The 16,349-nt window shown below is 37.2% G+C and overlaps 1 protein-coding gene across 1 annotated transcript in view; it reads left to right on the top strand.

Annotated features, from left to right (window-relative positions):
- The window catches only part of SNW1 (SNW domain containing 1), a 35,953-nt gene that overhangs the window by 18,899 nt on the left and 705 nt on the right, over positions 1 to 16,349 (top strand). The window contains exons 7-13 of the mRNA XM_032623668.1: positions 1,148 to 1,217; positions 1,907 to 1,972; positions 3,589 to 3,705; positions 9,671 to 9,812; positions 12,597 to 12,693; positions 15,668 to 15,785; positions 16,128 to 16,291. Coding sequence (XP_032479559.1) covers positions 1,148 to 1,217; positions 1,907 to 1,972; positions 3,589 to 3,705; positions 9,671 to 9,812; positions 12,597 to 12,693; positions 15,668 to 15,785; positions 16,128 to 16,291 — 774 coding nt within the window. The remainder of the gene's footprint in view (positions 1 to 1,147; positions 1,218 to 1,906; positions 1,973 to 3,588; positions 3,706 to 9,670; positions 9,813 to 12,596; positions 12,694 to 15,667; positions 15,786 to 16,127; positions 16,292 to 16,349) is intronic.

The following is a 16,349-nucleotide window of genomic DNA, read 5'->3' as shown; positions in this document are numbered from 1 at the left end:
TTATACGTAATCTAGAAATGATTTAAAGTATATGGGAGGGGTTTCACTGGTGGCGCAGTGGTTGAGTCCGCCTGCCGATGCTAGCGGACACAGGTTCGTGCCCGGGTCTGGGAAGATCTCACATGCCACGGAGCGGCTGGGCCCGTGAGCCATGGCCGCTGAGCCTGCGTGTCCGGAGCCTGTGCTCCGCAACGGGAGAGGCCACGACAGTGAGAGGCCAGCGTACCGCAAAAAAATAATAATAAATAAATAAAGTATATGGGAGGATGTGTATAGGTTATATGCAGATACTACGCCACTTTTTTTTTTTTTTTTTTGCTGTATGCGGGCCTCTCACTGTCGTGGCCTCTCCCGTTGCGGAGCACGGGCTCCGGACACGCAGGCTCAGCGGCCATGGCTCACGGGCCCAGCCGCTCCGTGGCATGTGAGCTCTTCCCAGACCCGGGCACGAACCCGTGTCCGCTAGCATCGGCAGGCGGACTCTCAACCACTGCGCCACCAAGGAAGCCCCTACGCCACTTTAATAAAGGACTTGAGCATTCACGGCTTTTGGTATCCTCAGGCGTCGAGGAACCAATCCTCCTCAGATACCAAAGGGTGACTATAACTACTTAGAGTTAAGCCCCAGGAAAAGTTAGTATCCTCTGTCCCAACTACCTTATAAGTAATAGGTATTGCTATGCTGCTCTCCATCTCCTGCTCACTTGTGGCCTAGGACAGAAGATTATCCTTCCTCCAGTTCTTTCCTCGTTCCTCACTCCTCACTTCTGGGATCTGAAAGTAATAATAAATCTTGTGACTCTACTTCTTCAGGTGGGTGTATTAAAACTGCACCTTTAATTGAAACAACCCAATGGGTTTCACTTCCCCAGAGTGGGAGCTTGGATGCTCAGAGAGCTATCTGCGGACCCTGGGTGGGTGTCTTGTGCCCCTCATTCAGCAGGTCATAATCTGCACATTCTTAATTGAATACACCAGCTCTAGCTTCTCGACGCGTTGCTATATTATAGGTGGACATTTGTTATATACTCTGTTTTTGTATCTGTTTGAAGCTTTACATAATAAAAAATAAGGAGGGGAGACGACATATTAACTAAAAAGGAAAAATCTGTATCACTCTGTGGTTGTGCTTTGGTTTATCCTTCAGGATTAATAAGAAAATTCCCCGGGGACCACCTTCTCCTCCTGCACCTGTCATGCATTCTCCTAGCCGAAAGGTAATCTTTGCTCTAGTTTAAAATCTCTTTTTGTACTCATGATTACTAATTTTATAAATAACCTCGCATAGAATAAAGTCTAGATGCCTATGTAGTTACATTTCACCACACTTAGTTTCTTTAATTTGTTTTCCAAGACCAAATAGGGACCCACTCAAGACTATAACATGCGGTTCCAGAGTGCCTATGAGAATGTATGTAAAATGTTAGCTAGTAGTTTTATTATTATTAACCTAACCCCTGCATTTAATGGAATGAAAAGGGTCTGGTATTTGACAAGAAGAATGTTATCATAGTTATAGGAAGGAAGTACCTGGGATCATTAAGTCTGTGCTTCATAGTCCAAGTGGCTTTTTTTAGATATATTTTATTACCCAACTAAAAAAACAAGTTTCTCATCTGAAAGAAGTCACATCAGTTTAAATATGTAAAAATACTAACCAGCATTTATAACTGTCAAAAATTATTTATAGATTATTTTCCATTTTTTATATTAAAGTTATTACTAGAACCCATGATATGGGAACATAGTATATAGTGCCACCAAACAAATGGAATTAGGACCTTTGACTAAATCCATCCATATGTAGTGTATACTGAGCTGTCTTTGAAGAGAAAGATTGCACTTAGGTTTTTAGCTAGACTATAAATCTAAAAATGTCTCTTCTTCCTCTCTTTTCTCAATTCAGATGACCGTGAAGGAACAACAAGAGTGGAAGATTCCTCCCTGTATTTCAAACTGGAAAAATGCAAAGGTAATTAACTTGTCATAAAATCATAAAAGGTAATTAACTTGTCTTAGTTTTAGAACCTCCTGGAAAACACCCAGGAAGGACCTTCAGCCTGGGTACCTTTAGTTGAAACCTCAGCATCTCATTTAGCTGAAGATTTTCAAGAAGGAACACTCAACTTATGTGACTTTTCTCTTTTTATTTTAATGTAATAGAAATGTTAGTATGCCAGGCACATGAATACCATGTGGATTCTCCTAGTAAATTGTAGTTACTAGAAGCATATAGAGAAGGAAAGGGTAGAATAAAGTAACATATCAATGAAAGATAGTATTCTTTAGAAAACTCAAATTTATATCTAAAATTCTTCCTGAAAGGATTTAAACCAATTTAAATAATCATATGACAAAACAGAGTAAATGTTTGGATATATTCATTGCTTTAATTTTTAAATTACTTGTTTCTCTTTATAACAATGCAAGTATAAACTATATGTACTAATCACCAAAGCTACCAGGAGTCATGAAGAATCTGTAAAATAATGCAGACTAAATTTCCTAATCACTGTTTCCTCTTTTCTCTCAAATAATATTTCATGATTCTGATGTTGATGGGTGAAGAAGGCTACTTTAACCCATGGTTTAAATATAAATTATTCCTTAAAGGAAGTTAGGGAATTCCCTGGTGGTCCAGTGGATAAGACTCCGCACTTTCACTGCCAAGGGCCCGGGTTCAGTCCCTGGTCAGGGAAGTAAGATCCCACAAGCTGTGCAGCGTGTCCAAAAAAAAAAAGAAGTTATACACTCATCCTGAAACAAAAAGATTGTTGGGTGGTCTGGTTTGGATTGATTAATATGTATATAACTATGGTATCTTGAGCTGACTCTGTAACACTTCCTTGTATTGGGAATAAAGACCATGGACTAGAAGTCAGTATTTGGGAGTCTAGTCAGAAATCTGGAAAAATAAAGCTAAGCCTGAAAATTACATGAATGTTCAAACGTGTTCCTTGAGTTGTTGAAGTAGGATGCAAAATTTCAAAACACAGAATCTTAGTTGTCTAGCAAATTTTATCTTTTTTCCATTTACTAAAACTTGCAGGGTTCCTAGAATCTGACAAGTCATGAGAACAGTATAGCAGATTACGCTACCTATAGACACTGATTTTAGTGATTTGTTCTACCTTTGTATGGCTGTTACATTTACTTGATGAACAACTATTAACTATTTGATAGTGATTTCCTTTTATTATAACCCACAAACTTAACATGAGAATCTGTTTTCCCAGAGCGTGCACTCTGAAATCGTACTTCCCAAGTTTAAATCCTAGTTTGTCTGTTTATTAACTGTATGACCTTGGGGACGTTACCTCAGTATCCTTATTTGTGAAATGGAAATAATAATGTTACCAGTCTTACAGAATTGATGTGAAGGTTAAATGAGGCCATGGATATAAAGTGCTTAAACAATCCTCCACACAAAACACTCATTGTTAGCTGCTGCTGTTGTTGCTTAATTGTGAAGAAAGATGTAAGGAAAAAACTTTAAATGGTTGTCAAAACGGACATATATAAATCTAGTTTTAAAGACTCTGCAGTAGCTCTTTTGTGACCAGTGTTTTCTATCTGCCTTCACACTAGGGTTATACAATTCCATTAGATAAACGTCTGGCAGCTGATGGAAGAGGACTGCAGACAGTTCACATCAATGAAAATTTTGCAAAACTGGCCGAAGCCCTCTACATTGCTGATCGGAAGGTTGATCTGTTATAATTAAGTTGTTTAATGCTCTTGATAATTTGTAAATCCGTTCTCAGTTACCTAAGATACTGTTATTTTAGCTACACTGCTGAGTACCTGAAGAGGCTGTCACCTGTGGATGTGTTCGAGAGATGACAGGTGCTGGTTGCAGCTCTGTACCTGGTCTCAGCGTTCGTAGACTCGAACACCTTCCTCACCACTAGTGGTTCGGCTTCCTCACAACATTCCAGAATAATGATTAACTAGGCTGATCACATTTTGGGAAGATTGCCAGCTGCTCTTTTTAGGTTTCATCATTTTTCTCTCTTTTAAATGTAGGTGTCTCCCAAAAGGTATCAGGGAGGGGCAAATAAACATTCCGATGTGTTGAATGCTATAGAACATGACATTCATAATATTGGCTGTCTATTAATATCATGGTATTAATATGTGTATTTGAACTTTACATACATCATGGCATGTGTATAGAACATAGAAGAGTACACCTTCTGTATCACAGTGAGCACCCTTATGGAAATTATCTCTTGCACATCTACACTAAGGCTTTATCTTTTTTTTTTGAATTTTATTTATCTTGTTATACAGCAGGTTCTTATTAGTCATCCATTTTATCCACATCAGTGTATAAATGTCAGTCTCAGTCTCCCAATTCATCACACACACACACCCGCCACTTTTCCCCCTTGGTGTCCATACATTTCTTCTCTGCATGTGTGTCAACTTCTGCCCTGCAAACCGGTTCATCTGTACCATTGTTCTAGGTTCCACATACATGCGTTAATATACAATTTGTTTTTCTCTTTCTGACTTACTTCACTCTGTATGACAGTCTTTAGATCCATCCACATCTCTACAAATGACCCAATTTGATTCCTCTTTTATGGCTGAGTAATATTTCATTGTATATATTTACCACATCTTCTTTATCTATTCATCTGTCGATGAGTATTTAGGTTGCTTCCATGACCTGGCTATTGTAAATAGTGCTGCAGTGAACATTGAGGTGCATGTGTCTTTGAATTATGGTTTTCTCTGGGTATATGCCCAGTAGTGGGATTGCTGGGTCATATGGTAATTCTATGTTTAGTTTTCTAAGGAACCTCCATACTGTTTTTCATAGTGGCTGTATCAATTTACATTCCCACCAACAGTGCAAGAGGGTTCTCTTTGCTCCACACCCTCTCCAGCATTTGTTGTTAGTAGATTTTCTGATGCCCATTCTAACAGCTGTGAGGAGATACCTCATTGTAGTTTTGATTTGCATTTCTCTAATAGTTAGTCATGTTGAGCAGCTTTTGATGTGCTTCTCAGCCATCTGTATGTCTTCTTTGAAGAAATGTCTATTTAGGTCTTCTGCCCATTTTTGGATTGGGTTGCTTGTTCTTTTTAATATTGAGCTGCATGAGCTATTTATATATTTTGGAGATTAATCCTTTGTCGGTTGATTCGTTTGCAAATATTTTCCCCCATTCTGAGGGTTGTCTTTTCATCTGGTTTATGGTTTCCTTTACTGTGCAAAAGCTCTGAAGTTTCATTAGGTCCCATTTGTTTATTTTTGCTTTTATTTCCATAACTCTAGGAGGTGGATCAAAAAAGGTCTTGCTGTGATTTATGTCAAAGAGTGTTCTTCCTATGTTTTCCTCTAAGAGTTTTATAGTGTCCAGTCTTACATTTAGGTCTCTAATCCATTTTGAGTTTATTTTTGTGTATGGTGTTAGGAAGCGTTCTAATTTCATTCTTTTACATGTAGCTGTCCAGTTTTCCCAGCACCACTTATTGAGACTGTGTTATCTCCATTGTATATCCTTGCCTCCTTTGTCATAGATTAGCTGACCATAGGTGCATGGGTTTATTTCTGGGCTTTCTATCTTGTTCCATTGATCTATGTTCCTGTTTTTGTGCCAGTACCGTATTGTCTTGATTACTGTAGCTATGTAGTATAGTCTGAAGTCAGGGAGTCTGATTCCTCCAGCTCTGCGTTTTGCCCTCAAGACTGCTTTGGGTATTCGGGGTCTTTTTTGTCTCCATACAAATTTTAAGATTTTTTTGTTCTAGTTCTGTAAAAAATGCCATTGGTAATTTGATAGGGATTCCATTCAATCTGTAGATTGCTTTGGGTAGTATAGTCATTTTCACAGTATTGATTCGTCCAATCCAAGAACATGGTATATCTCCATCTGTTGGTATCATCTTTAATTTCTTTCATCAGTGTCTTATAATTTTCTGCATACAGGTCTTTTGTCTCCCTGGGTAGGTTTATTCCTAGGTATTTTATTCTTTCTGTTGCAGTGGTAAATGGGAGTGTTTCCTTAATTTCACTTTCAGGTTTTTCATCATTAGTTTATAGGAATGCAAGAGATTTCTGTGCATTGATTTTGTATCCTGCAACTTTACCAAATTCACTGATTAGCTCTAGTAGTTTTCTGGTAGCATCTTTAGAATTCTCTGTGTGTAGTATCATGTCATCTGCAAACAGTGACAGTTTTACTTCTTCTTTTCCAATTTGTATTCCTTTTATTTCTTTTTCCTCTCTGATTGCTGTGGCTAGGACTTCCAAAACTAGGTTGAATAATAGTGGTGAGAGTGGACATCCTTGTCTTATTCCTGATCTTAGAGGAAATGCTTTCAGTTTTTCACCATTGAGAATGATGTTTGTTGTGGATTTGTTGTATATGGCCTTCATTATGTTGACGTAGGTTCCCTCTATGCCCATTTTCTGGAGAGTTTTTATCATAAATGGGTGCTGAATTTTGTCAAAAGCTTTTTCTGCATCTGTTGAAATGATCATATGGTTTTTATTCTTCAGTTTGTTAATATGGTGTATCACATTGATTGATTTGTGTATGTTGAAGAATCCTTGCATCCCTGGGATAAATCCCACTTGATCATGGTGTATGATCCTTTTAATGTGTTGTTGGATTCCGTTTGCTAGTATTTTGTTGAGTTTTGCATCTATATTCATCAGTGATATTGGTCTCTAATTTTCTTTTTTTGTAGTATCTTTGTGTGGTTTTGGTATCAGGGTGATAGTGGCCTCATAGAATGAGTTTGGGAGTGTTCCTTCCTCCGCCATTTTTTGGAAGAGTTTGAGAAGGATGGGTGTTAGCTCTTCTCTAAATGTTTGATAGAATTCACCTGTGAAGCCATCTGGTCCTGAACTTTGTTGGAAGATTTTTAATCACAGTTTCAATTTCATTACTTGTGATTGGTCTGTTCATATTTTCTATTTCTTCCTGGTTCAGTCTTGGAAGCTTATACCTTTCTAAGAATTTGTCCATTTCTTCCAGGTTGTCCATTTTATTGTCATAGAGTTGCCTGTAATAGTCTTTTAGGATGCTTTGTATTTCTGCGGTGTCTGTTGTAACTTCTCCTTTTTCGTTTCTAATTTTATTGATTTGAGTCCTCTCCCTCTTTTTGTTGATGAGTCTGGCTAATGGTTTATCAATTTTGTTTATCTTCTAAAAAAACCAGCTTTTAGTTTTATTGATCTTTGCTGTTGTTTTCTTTGTTTCTATTTCATTTATTTCTGCTCTGATCTTTATGATTTCTTTCCTTCTGCTAACTTTCGTTTTGTTTGTTCTTCTTTCTATGGTTCCTTTAGGTGTAAGGTTAGATTGTTTATTTGAGATTTTTCCTGTTTCTTGAGGTAGGCTTTATAGCTATAAACTTCCCTCTTAGAACTGCTTTTGCTGCATCCCATAGGTTTTGGATCGTCATTTGTCTGTAGGTAGTTTTTGATTTCCTCTTTGATTTCTTCAGTTATCCCTTGGTTATTTAGTAATGTATTGTTTAGCCTCCATGTGTTTGTGTTTTTTAGGGTTTTTTTCCCTGTAATTCATTTCTAATCTTACAGCGTTGTGGTCAGAAAAGATGCTTGATATGATTTCAATTTTCTTAAATTTACTGAGGCTGGATTTGTCACCCAAGATGTGATCTATCCTGGAGAATGTTCCGTGCGCACTTGAGAAGAAAGTGTAATCTGCTGTTTTTGGATGGAATGTCAATTAAATCTATCTGGTCTATTTTGTCATTTAAAGCTTGTGTTTTCTTATTTATTTTCATTTTGGATGATCTGTCCATTGGTGTAAGTGAGGTGTTAAAGCCCCCCACCATTATTGTGTTACTGTCGATTTCCTCTATTATAGCTGTTAGGAGTTGCCTTATGTATTGAGGTGCTCCTATGTTGGGTGCATATATATTTATAATTGTTATATCTTCTTCTTGGATTGATCCCTTGATCATTATGTAGTGTCCTTCCTTGTCTTTTGAACATTCTTTATTTTAAAGTCTATTTTGTCTGATATGAGTATTGCTACTCCAGCTTTCTTTTGATTTCCATTTGCATGGAATATGTTTTTCCATCCCCTCACTTTGAATCTGTATGTGTCCCTAGGTCTGAAGTGGGTCTCTTGTAGACAGCATATATATGGGTCTTGGTTTTCTATCCATTCAGCAAGCCTGTGTCTTTTGGTTGGCGCATTTAATCCATTTACGTTTAAGGTAATTATCGATATGTATGTTCCTATGACCATTTTCTTAATTGTTTTGGGTTTGTTTTTGTAGGTCCTTTTCTTCTCTTGTTTTTCCCACTTAGAGAAGTTCCTTTAGCATTTGTTGTAGAGCTCGTCTGGTGGTGGTGAAGTCTCTTAGCTTTTGCTTGTCTGTAAAGCTTTTGATTTCTCTGTTTAATCTGAATGAGATCCTTGCTGGGTAGAGTAATCTTGGTTGTAGGTTCTTCCCTTTCATCACTTTAAGTATGATCGTGCCACTCCCTTCTGGCTTGTAGAGTTTCTGCTGAGAAATCAGCTGTTAACCTTATGGGAGTTCCCTTGTATGTTATTTGCCGTTTTTCCCTTGCTGCTTTCAATAATTTTTCTTTGTCTTTAATTTTTGCTAATGTGATTATTATGTGTCTCGGTGTGTTTCTCCTTGGGTTTATCCTGTATGGGACTCTTTGCACTTCCTGGACTTGGGTGGCTATTTCCTTTCCCATGTTAGGGAAGTTTTTGACTATAATCTCTTCAAATATTTTCTTGGGTCCTTTCTCTCTCTCTTCTCCTTCTGGGACCCCTATAATGCAAATGTTGTTGCATTTAACGTTGTCCCAGAGGTCTCTTAGGCTGTCTTCATTTCTTTTCATTCTTTTTTCTTTATGCTGTTCCACAGCAGTGAATTCCACCATTCTGTCTTCCAGGTCACTTATCTGTTCTTCTTCCTCAGTTATTCTGCTATTGATTCGTTCTAGTGTAGTTTTCATTTCAGTTATTGTATTGTTCATCTCTGTTTGTTTTTTAATTCTTGTAGGTCTTTGTTAAACATTTCTTGCATCTTCTCGATCTTTGCCTCCATTCTTTTTCCGAGGTCCTGGATCATCTTCACTATCATTATTCTGAATTCTTTTTCTGGAAGGTTTCCTATCTCCACTTCATTTAGTTGTTTTTCTGGGGTTTTATCTTGTTCCTTCATCTGGTACATAGCCCTCTGCATTTTCATCTTGTCTATCTTTCTGTGAATGTGGTTTTTGTTCCACAGGCTGCAGGATTGTAATTCTTCTTGCATCTGCTATCTGCCCTCTAAGGCTTTATCTTGAGTTGGTCTGATTGATTTTGAGAATATAACCAGTTCCTGTTATTGATATTGAAATTTGCTTTACTGGAATCTTGTTTAATTTTATTTTTTAGGTTGTTTCTGAGGAAACATTAGTGAAACACTGACTTATAAGATTGATTGGGGTCACTATAGTTTCAACCACTAAAACATTTCTCTGAGTGAAAAAGCTAAATTTGCAATGTCGTCTAGGCAAGTAATCTTTTTGTAGACAAGAATCTTTGTTTTAATCGGCAGTAACAAATTTGAATTCTTTATAACTTCTTTCAAGCCAGAGTTTAGTCAGGGAATTACATGACAGCTGTAATTCTTTATCCCCAGTAGTGTCTTATTTAACATCTGACTTTACTAACAGGCTCGTGAAGCTGTGGAAATGCGTGCTCAAGTAGAGAGAAAGATGGCTCAAAAAGAAAAGGAGAAACATGAAGAGAAACTTAGAGAAATGGCCCAGAAAGCCAGGGAGAGAAGAGCTGGGATCAAAACCCATGTGGAAAAAGGTATGACATACTCATTACTAAACTGAATTTGCATTGTTAATAATATCTATCTCATTTTAGAAAATCTCTATTGTTTTTTATTGCATACAGAAGCAGTACATACATATAAAGAAAATATAGATATTTCAGAAATAATTTAGAAGTGAAACAGTAATTTCTGCCTTATTAAGCTGAAGCAGTAGAAAATAAAGAATGTGTATTTAAATGTGGGCCTCGAATATGCAAGAACACCAGAAGTTTTTAAAGTTCTGAGCAGTATACTTTTAAAAATCACATATTACTCAAATGATAGGCTTAGTTTTCTCTTATTTTAATTTTCTTGAAACTTAGAGAAATCTTATCTCCAACTGAATAATTCATATCCCCCACATGGTAAACTGATCCAGAGTTTTTCTATCTTTTAGGCCTTTGATCATTAAATTTGCCAGTATTTTCTCTCTGGCTTTATCTAGTGGTCTACATTGGTATTTTAATTCAGGTAGAGTGAGAAGACTAATTCTAATTCAAGAAAATTATGAGGGTAGTTTTTCTTTCATTAATAAATCCTAGACTAGTGTAATTATTCATTCAGTTCATACTGAGCACCTACTGTGTGCAAGGCTCTCTTCTAGACACAGAGTTTTCTACTAGACAGGTAGGGGGTATAGCAGTGAGCATTTTAGTGAATGTAGATAGACCAAAAAAAGTTAGTCATATAGTATATTAGAAGGTGATAATAGCTATGGAGAAAAATAAAACAGAGAAGGAGTATAAAAGTGCCAGAAGGAGAGGGTGGTTGGAATAGGCCTCACTTCTGTGATAGTAACATTAGCACAAACACTTGTGCTAAGCCATGTGGATATCTGAGGGAGGAGCATCCCAGATAGAAGGAACAGCAAGTGCAAAGGCCCTGAGTTGGGAGTATAACTGGTGTGTTCAAGGAAAAGCAGGAGGCCAGTATGGGTGGATTAGACTGAGAAAGCTAAGCAGTAGGAGATGAGGTGTCAGAGTAGTTAGGGCAAAGCGGCCAGGTCATGTATGCCTTCTAGTCGTTGTAAGAACATAGCTTTTACTTCAAGTAACAAGGGAAGCAATTTGAAGAGTTTTGAGCAGAGTGACATGATTTTGCATATGTTAGAAGGCTATGGAATGGTCATTTGGAGAAGCAGGGAAACCGTTTGGAAAGCTATTGCAGTAATCCAGATGAGAGATAATAATGAGAGGTAGTGAAAACATGGTCAGTTACTGGAAGTATTTTGGAAGTAGAGCTGACAAAATTTGCTTATGGATTTGGTAGAGGAATGACAGAAATGGAGTCAAGGATGACTCTAGAAGTTTTGATCTAAATATTTGAGAAGGATTGAGTTGCCATTTACTAATATTGAGAAGACTGCAGGGGGAAGAGATTTGAGAGGGAAAGGTTAAGAGTTTAGTTGTGGACATGTTAAGTTTAAAATGGAGGTGTCAAGCAGACAATTTGTTATAGGAGTCTAGAGTTCAACTGTAGGGAAGTAACTAAGGTTATAAGTAGTAATCCACTTCCTTGAATCATATATAAATGTCTTAGTGAGGCAAGATTTAAAAAGCTACCTGTTGTAACCTAGCCTCTGAAGGTCATTCAGAGTAAAACTTCCCTGTATCTAAGTTCTCTAAACTGATTTAAAAAAAAAATAGAATGGTTCTTGAGAAATTAGTTAAAATTTTTTAAAATATCCTGCCAAATATTAATAAAAGCTAACGCTTATTGAGTGTTTATTATGGCAGGCACCACTCTGAGCACTTTACATATATTACCTTATATAATCCCTATAGCAACCCTATGTGGTGGTTCTGTTATTATCACTGTTTTACAGAGGAGGAGACGAAGTCTCAGAAGGGTTAAGTCATCAGCACAATTTCACATTTGCTACTCTGTTGTAGAAACAGGATTTGAATCCACACAGTCTGGCTCCAAAGCTCATGCTCTACACTGTATTCCTTCTATATCTACACTATATCCCTTCAGCCTGGAGAGGGCAGAGAAATGAAGATAGACATAAACACAATAGATACAGATCAAGGTGCAGCCAGCCCCAATGTACCATGAGCAAAAGGTTCTTTATTCAAAGTCAGTCTTTGAAAATATAAGGATAAACTTTGCATAATTCTTTTTTCCTGACATTTTATTATGAAAATTTTAAAACACATAGAAAAGTTGAAAAAATTGTACAATGAAAACCCATATCTCCACCACCTAGATTCTACAGTTAACATTTATTTAAAAACTATTAGCATTGCTAAATTTGCTTTATCACATACCTATCCAGCTCTCTCTCCATCTGTTAATCCACCATACTACTTTGATGTGTTTCATAAAGATATCAGTACACTTCATGCCTAAACACTTTAGCTGCATGCATGATTCTGGAATTCACATTCAAAAATTAAATGAATACTGTTGGATTTAAATTAATTGCAAGTAAGGTTAAAAGGGCTGAATGTGAGTACAAAGAAATTCATGGATTTTTCTGTCTAAGGTTAAAGAATATTCTCTTGTTCAAAATATTAATGGGTAATATAGTGATAAAATAATTTTCAGGGCTTCCCTGGTGGCGCAGTGGTTGAGAGTCCGCCTGCCGATGCAGGGGACATGGGTTCGTGCCCCGGTCCGGGAAGATCCCACATGCCGCGGAGCAGCTGGGCCAGTGAGCCATGGCCTCTGGGCCTGCGCATCCAGAGCCTGTGCTCCGCAATGGGAGAGGCCACGACAGTGAGAGGCCCGCATACTGAAAAAAATAATAATAATTTTCAACTGTGTCCACACAGAGGATGGGGAGGCACGTGAGAGGGATGAAATCCGGCATGACAGGCGAAAAGAGAGACAGCATGACCGGAATCTTTCCAGGGCAGCTCCAGATAAGAGGTAGGTACTATTTGAGATAAATACAAATTATGAAGAGTGGCCTCTGTGAACCTTGTAGAGAGGAGGTTTAGTGCACTAAGACCAGTTTGCTTCTCTCTCTTTCCTCTTCAGGTTGATAATAAATCAGCACTTATTTTCTTGCACTTAACTGCTTACTCTGTCTTAGCAGAAGAAGTAACTATCCATGGAAGTTATCTTTTCTTGCATTACCTTGTAGAGTCAGCTAGAATTGAGAATGATGGGGATATAGAAAAGGGAATTGAGATCATGTTTGTGAATAGAAAGTCGTGGATATGCCTGTTCTGGTCTGTTCTTTTCCTGTTTCAAATGGTGAGACAAATTTATCATGTGCCTATTCCTCTAGACAGGAAATAAGCTTCTGTACCTTTATTGAGATCCTTTCACGTGCAGAGTACTGTACCAAGTACAGTGGGGAAGAAGAGCAGGTTTTGTAAGAAGTGAAGGTCAGCCTCTTTTCATGAGCAGTTTTACTTAAAATTCAGAAAGACAGAGCTGTCATTTGAAATTACTTAGGAAAATTGACAGAGTGCTCTTAGTAAGTACAGACTTGTATAGAACAAAGGAAATACATGTATGGAGATTGGGAATAAAGTAGGGATTAGTGAAGTTTGTGGTTCACCAAAGGCCGAGGACTGAAATTGCTGCAATGTTGAAGACATGCTGTAATACAGAGGTGGAATTCTGAGTAAGGGTTAAATGCAAATGTAAAACATTTTCTTTCCAAATAAGCAGTTTTCCATGCTCTCATCCTCCTCTGAGCTGATACAATCTATTTTTTCAAGTCATATCTAAAACAGATTCCTGCTGGTGGTATTCTTTGTTGTTTAATGGCATATTTCATCTCCCTGATGAGTGAAGTCATAGGGAAGCAGAAAATCTGAATTTAGAGTTGTGTTTAAATGTACAGTGTAGGAGAGAGGAACGAAGTATGAAAGTGCACAGTTAATGACACTCTTAGTCTGAAATTCCTAAGCTGCAAAAATCAAAATGGCTCTGTGGATAAATTGAGCCCTAAAACCAGTAATGTAACTATGAGAATTGATAACATAGAAAAGCTTTAAACTTGTGATTGTATGAAAATTAGATTGTCTATAGAAATCATTTTAAGACCTAAGCCTCTAGTAAAATAAATGATGATGGTTACTATGGTATCACTGCGATGTAGATTGCATATATACTGAAACAGCAGGGGAATCAAGTTAATCTGAATGTCAGAAATCTTACTGAGTAATCCAGTCATTGACATGTTTACCTCAGAATTCTAATAGAATAAACTTACTAAGAGTGGTTAGGTAAAAGAACTGACTCTAGCTTATTGAAAATGATTCGTGTGATACATCTAATTTGCATCTACTCCCCCTAACCCTTTATAATAGCAGATATAGACCATAGCAGTTTCATATCTCAGCATGCATTACAAGGTGATTGCTTGTATTAAAGACTTCCATATCAAGAATGATTCTTTTGAGAAAGGACAGTCTCTTCAATAAATGGTATTGGAAAAACTGGACAGCTACAGGCAAAAGAATGAAACTAGACCACTATCTTACACCATGCACAAAAATTAACTCAAAATGAATTAAGGATTTGAATGTAAAACCTTAAACCATAAAATTCCTAGAAGAAAACACAAGTAGTAATAAGCTCTTTGACATTGGTCTTAGCAATGTTTTTTGTGAATCTGACTCCAAAGTCAAAGGAAGCAAAAGGAAAAATAAATGGGACTATATTAAACTAAAAACTTCTGCACGGTGAAGGAAACCATCTTCAAAACGAAAAGGCAACCTACTGAATGGGAGAAGATACTTGCAAATCATATATCCCACAAGGGATTAATATCTAAAATATATAAAGAACTCATACAACTCAACAACAAAAACACAAACCCAATTAAATGGGCAGAGGATCTGGATAGACATTTTTGCAAAGAAGATATGCAGATGGTCAACAGGCACATGAAAAGATAATCAACATCACTAATTATTAGGGAAATGCAAATTAAAACCACACACCTGTTAGAATGGCTGTTTCAGAAAGACAAGAAATAGCAAGCATTGGAGAGGATGTGGAGAAAAGAGAACCCTCATGCACTGTTTGTGGGAATATAAATTGGTGCAGTCAGTATGGAAAACACTATGGAGATTCCTTAAAAAATTAAGAATAGAACTACCATATGATCCAGCTATTCCACTTCTGGGCATTTTTCTGAAGAATACAAAAACATGAATTCAAAAAAGTATATGCATCCCTGTGTTCACTGCAGCATTATTTACAATAGCCAAGATGTGGAAGCCAAGTGCCCATCAACAGATGAATGGATAAAGATGATCTGGGGCATGTGTGTGTACACTAGAATACAACTCAGGCATAAAAATGAAATCCTGCCATTTGTGACAACATGGATGAACCTTGAGGGTATTATGCCAAGTGAAACAAGTCAGAGAAAGAAAAATACTGTGTGATTTCACTCTTGTGAAGTCTACAAAAACTGAACAAAATAAAAACAAACTCATAGATACAGAAAACAGATTGGTGGTTACCAGAGGGGAAGGGGGTTGAGGGATTGGTGAAATGGCTGAAGGTCAATTGTATGGTGATGGACAGTAACTAGACTTTTGGTGATCACTTTGTGTAGGGTATACAGATGCCGAATTATGTTGTAGTCCTGAAACTTATATAATGTTATATACCAATTTTATCTCAAGGAAAGAAGAGTCTCTTAGCAGTTCTTTTCTGCTGTCATGAAGGCTTAACTGTAAAACCCTCTCTCTTATAATCACGTATCTGAAATGCCTTAAGAGCTGCCATCCTGATTATGCATTATCAAGGAATATATATATTCACAAGATGTGAATGTACATATTTACTCTGCTTCTGATATCGATTGTATTTAAGTGGAAATTCAACTTGTTTGTGAAGAATTTTCAGTTTGTGGCATGGTATTTCAAAACAGGTCGAAACTGCAGAGAAATGAAAATCGAGATATCAGCGAAGTCATTGCTCTGGGTGTGCCCAATCCTCGGACTTCCAATGATGTTCAGTATGACCAAAGGCTCTTCAACCAATCCAAGGTACAAAGAGTCTAGAAATAGCATGTATTAGCTGTTGATGAATACCAACCCTCAGGGAAAAGGAAATTAACATACTAGTATCCTCCAATTTTAAAGACCACTACACTAAAGCAGTCAGTTGTTAGTGAGCATCACATTTAACCTAAGAACCCAAAGCGGGTATGAACAAAAGTTAATGGACTTTGTGACTGTTCTTTAATGACCTTTTTATTTGCAGTTCAGATTATTGAAAATGTGAGCTATAAATGAGCAAGGGTTTTTACTCTTCGCAAGAATGTAATCAGATTCAACTTTTAATAAATAATAACATGTACATTTTTAACATCCTCTATTTTTCCACAGGGTATGGACAGTGGTTTTGCAGGTGGAGAAGATGAAATTTACAATGTTTATGATCAAGCCTGGAGAGGTGGTAAAGATATGGCCCAGAATATTTACAGGCCCAGTAAAAATCTGGACAAGGACATGTATGGTGATGACCTAGAAGCCAGAATAAAGACTAACAGGTACCAAGGCAGACAGTTTAGTTTGTGTCTGCACCAGTGAAAACAAAGTAGTTCATGG

The sequence above is a fragment of the Phocoena sinus genome, chromosome 2, assembly GCF_008692025.1.
Source record: "Phocoena sinus isolate mPhoSin1 chromosome 2, mPhoSin1.pri, whole genome shotgun sequence".
NCBI classification, from domain to species: domain Eukaryota; kingdom Metazoa; phylum Chordata; class Mammalia; order Artiodactyla; family Phocoenidae; genus Phocoena; species Phocoena sinus.
The sequence above is the reverse complement of the archived record's forward strand: the minus strand, read 5'-3'. Positions and strand labels throughout refer to the sequence as shown.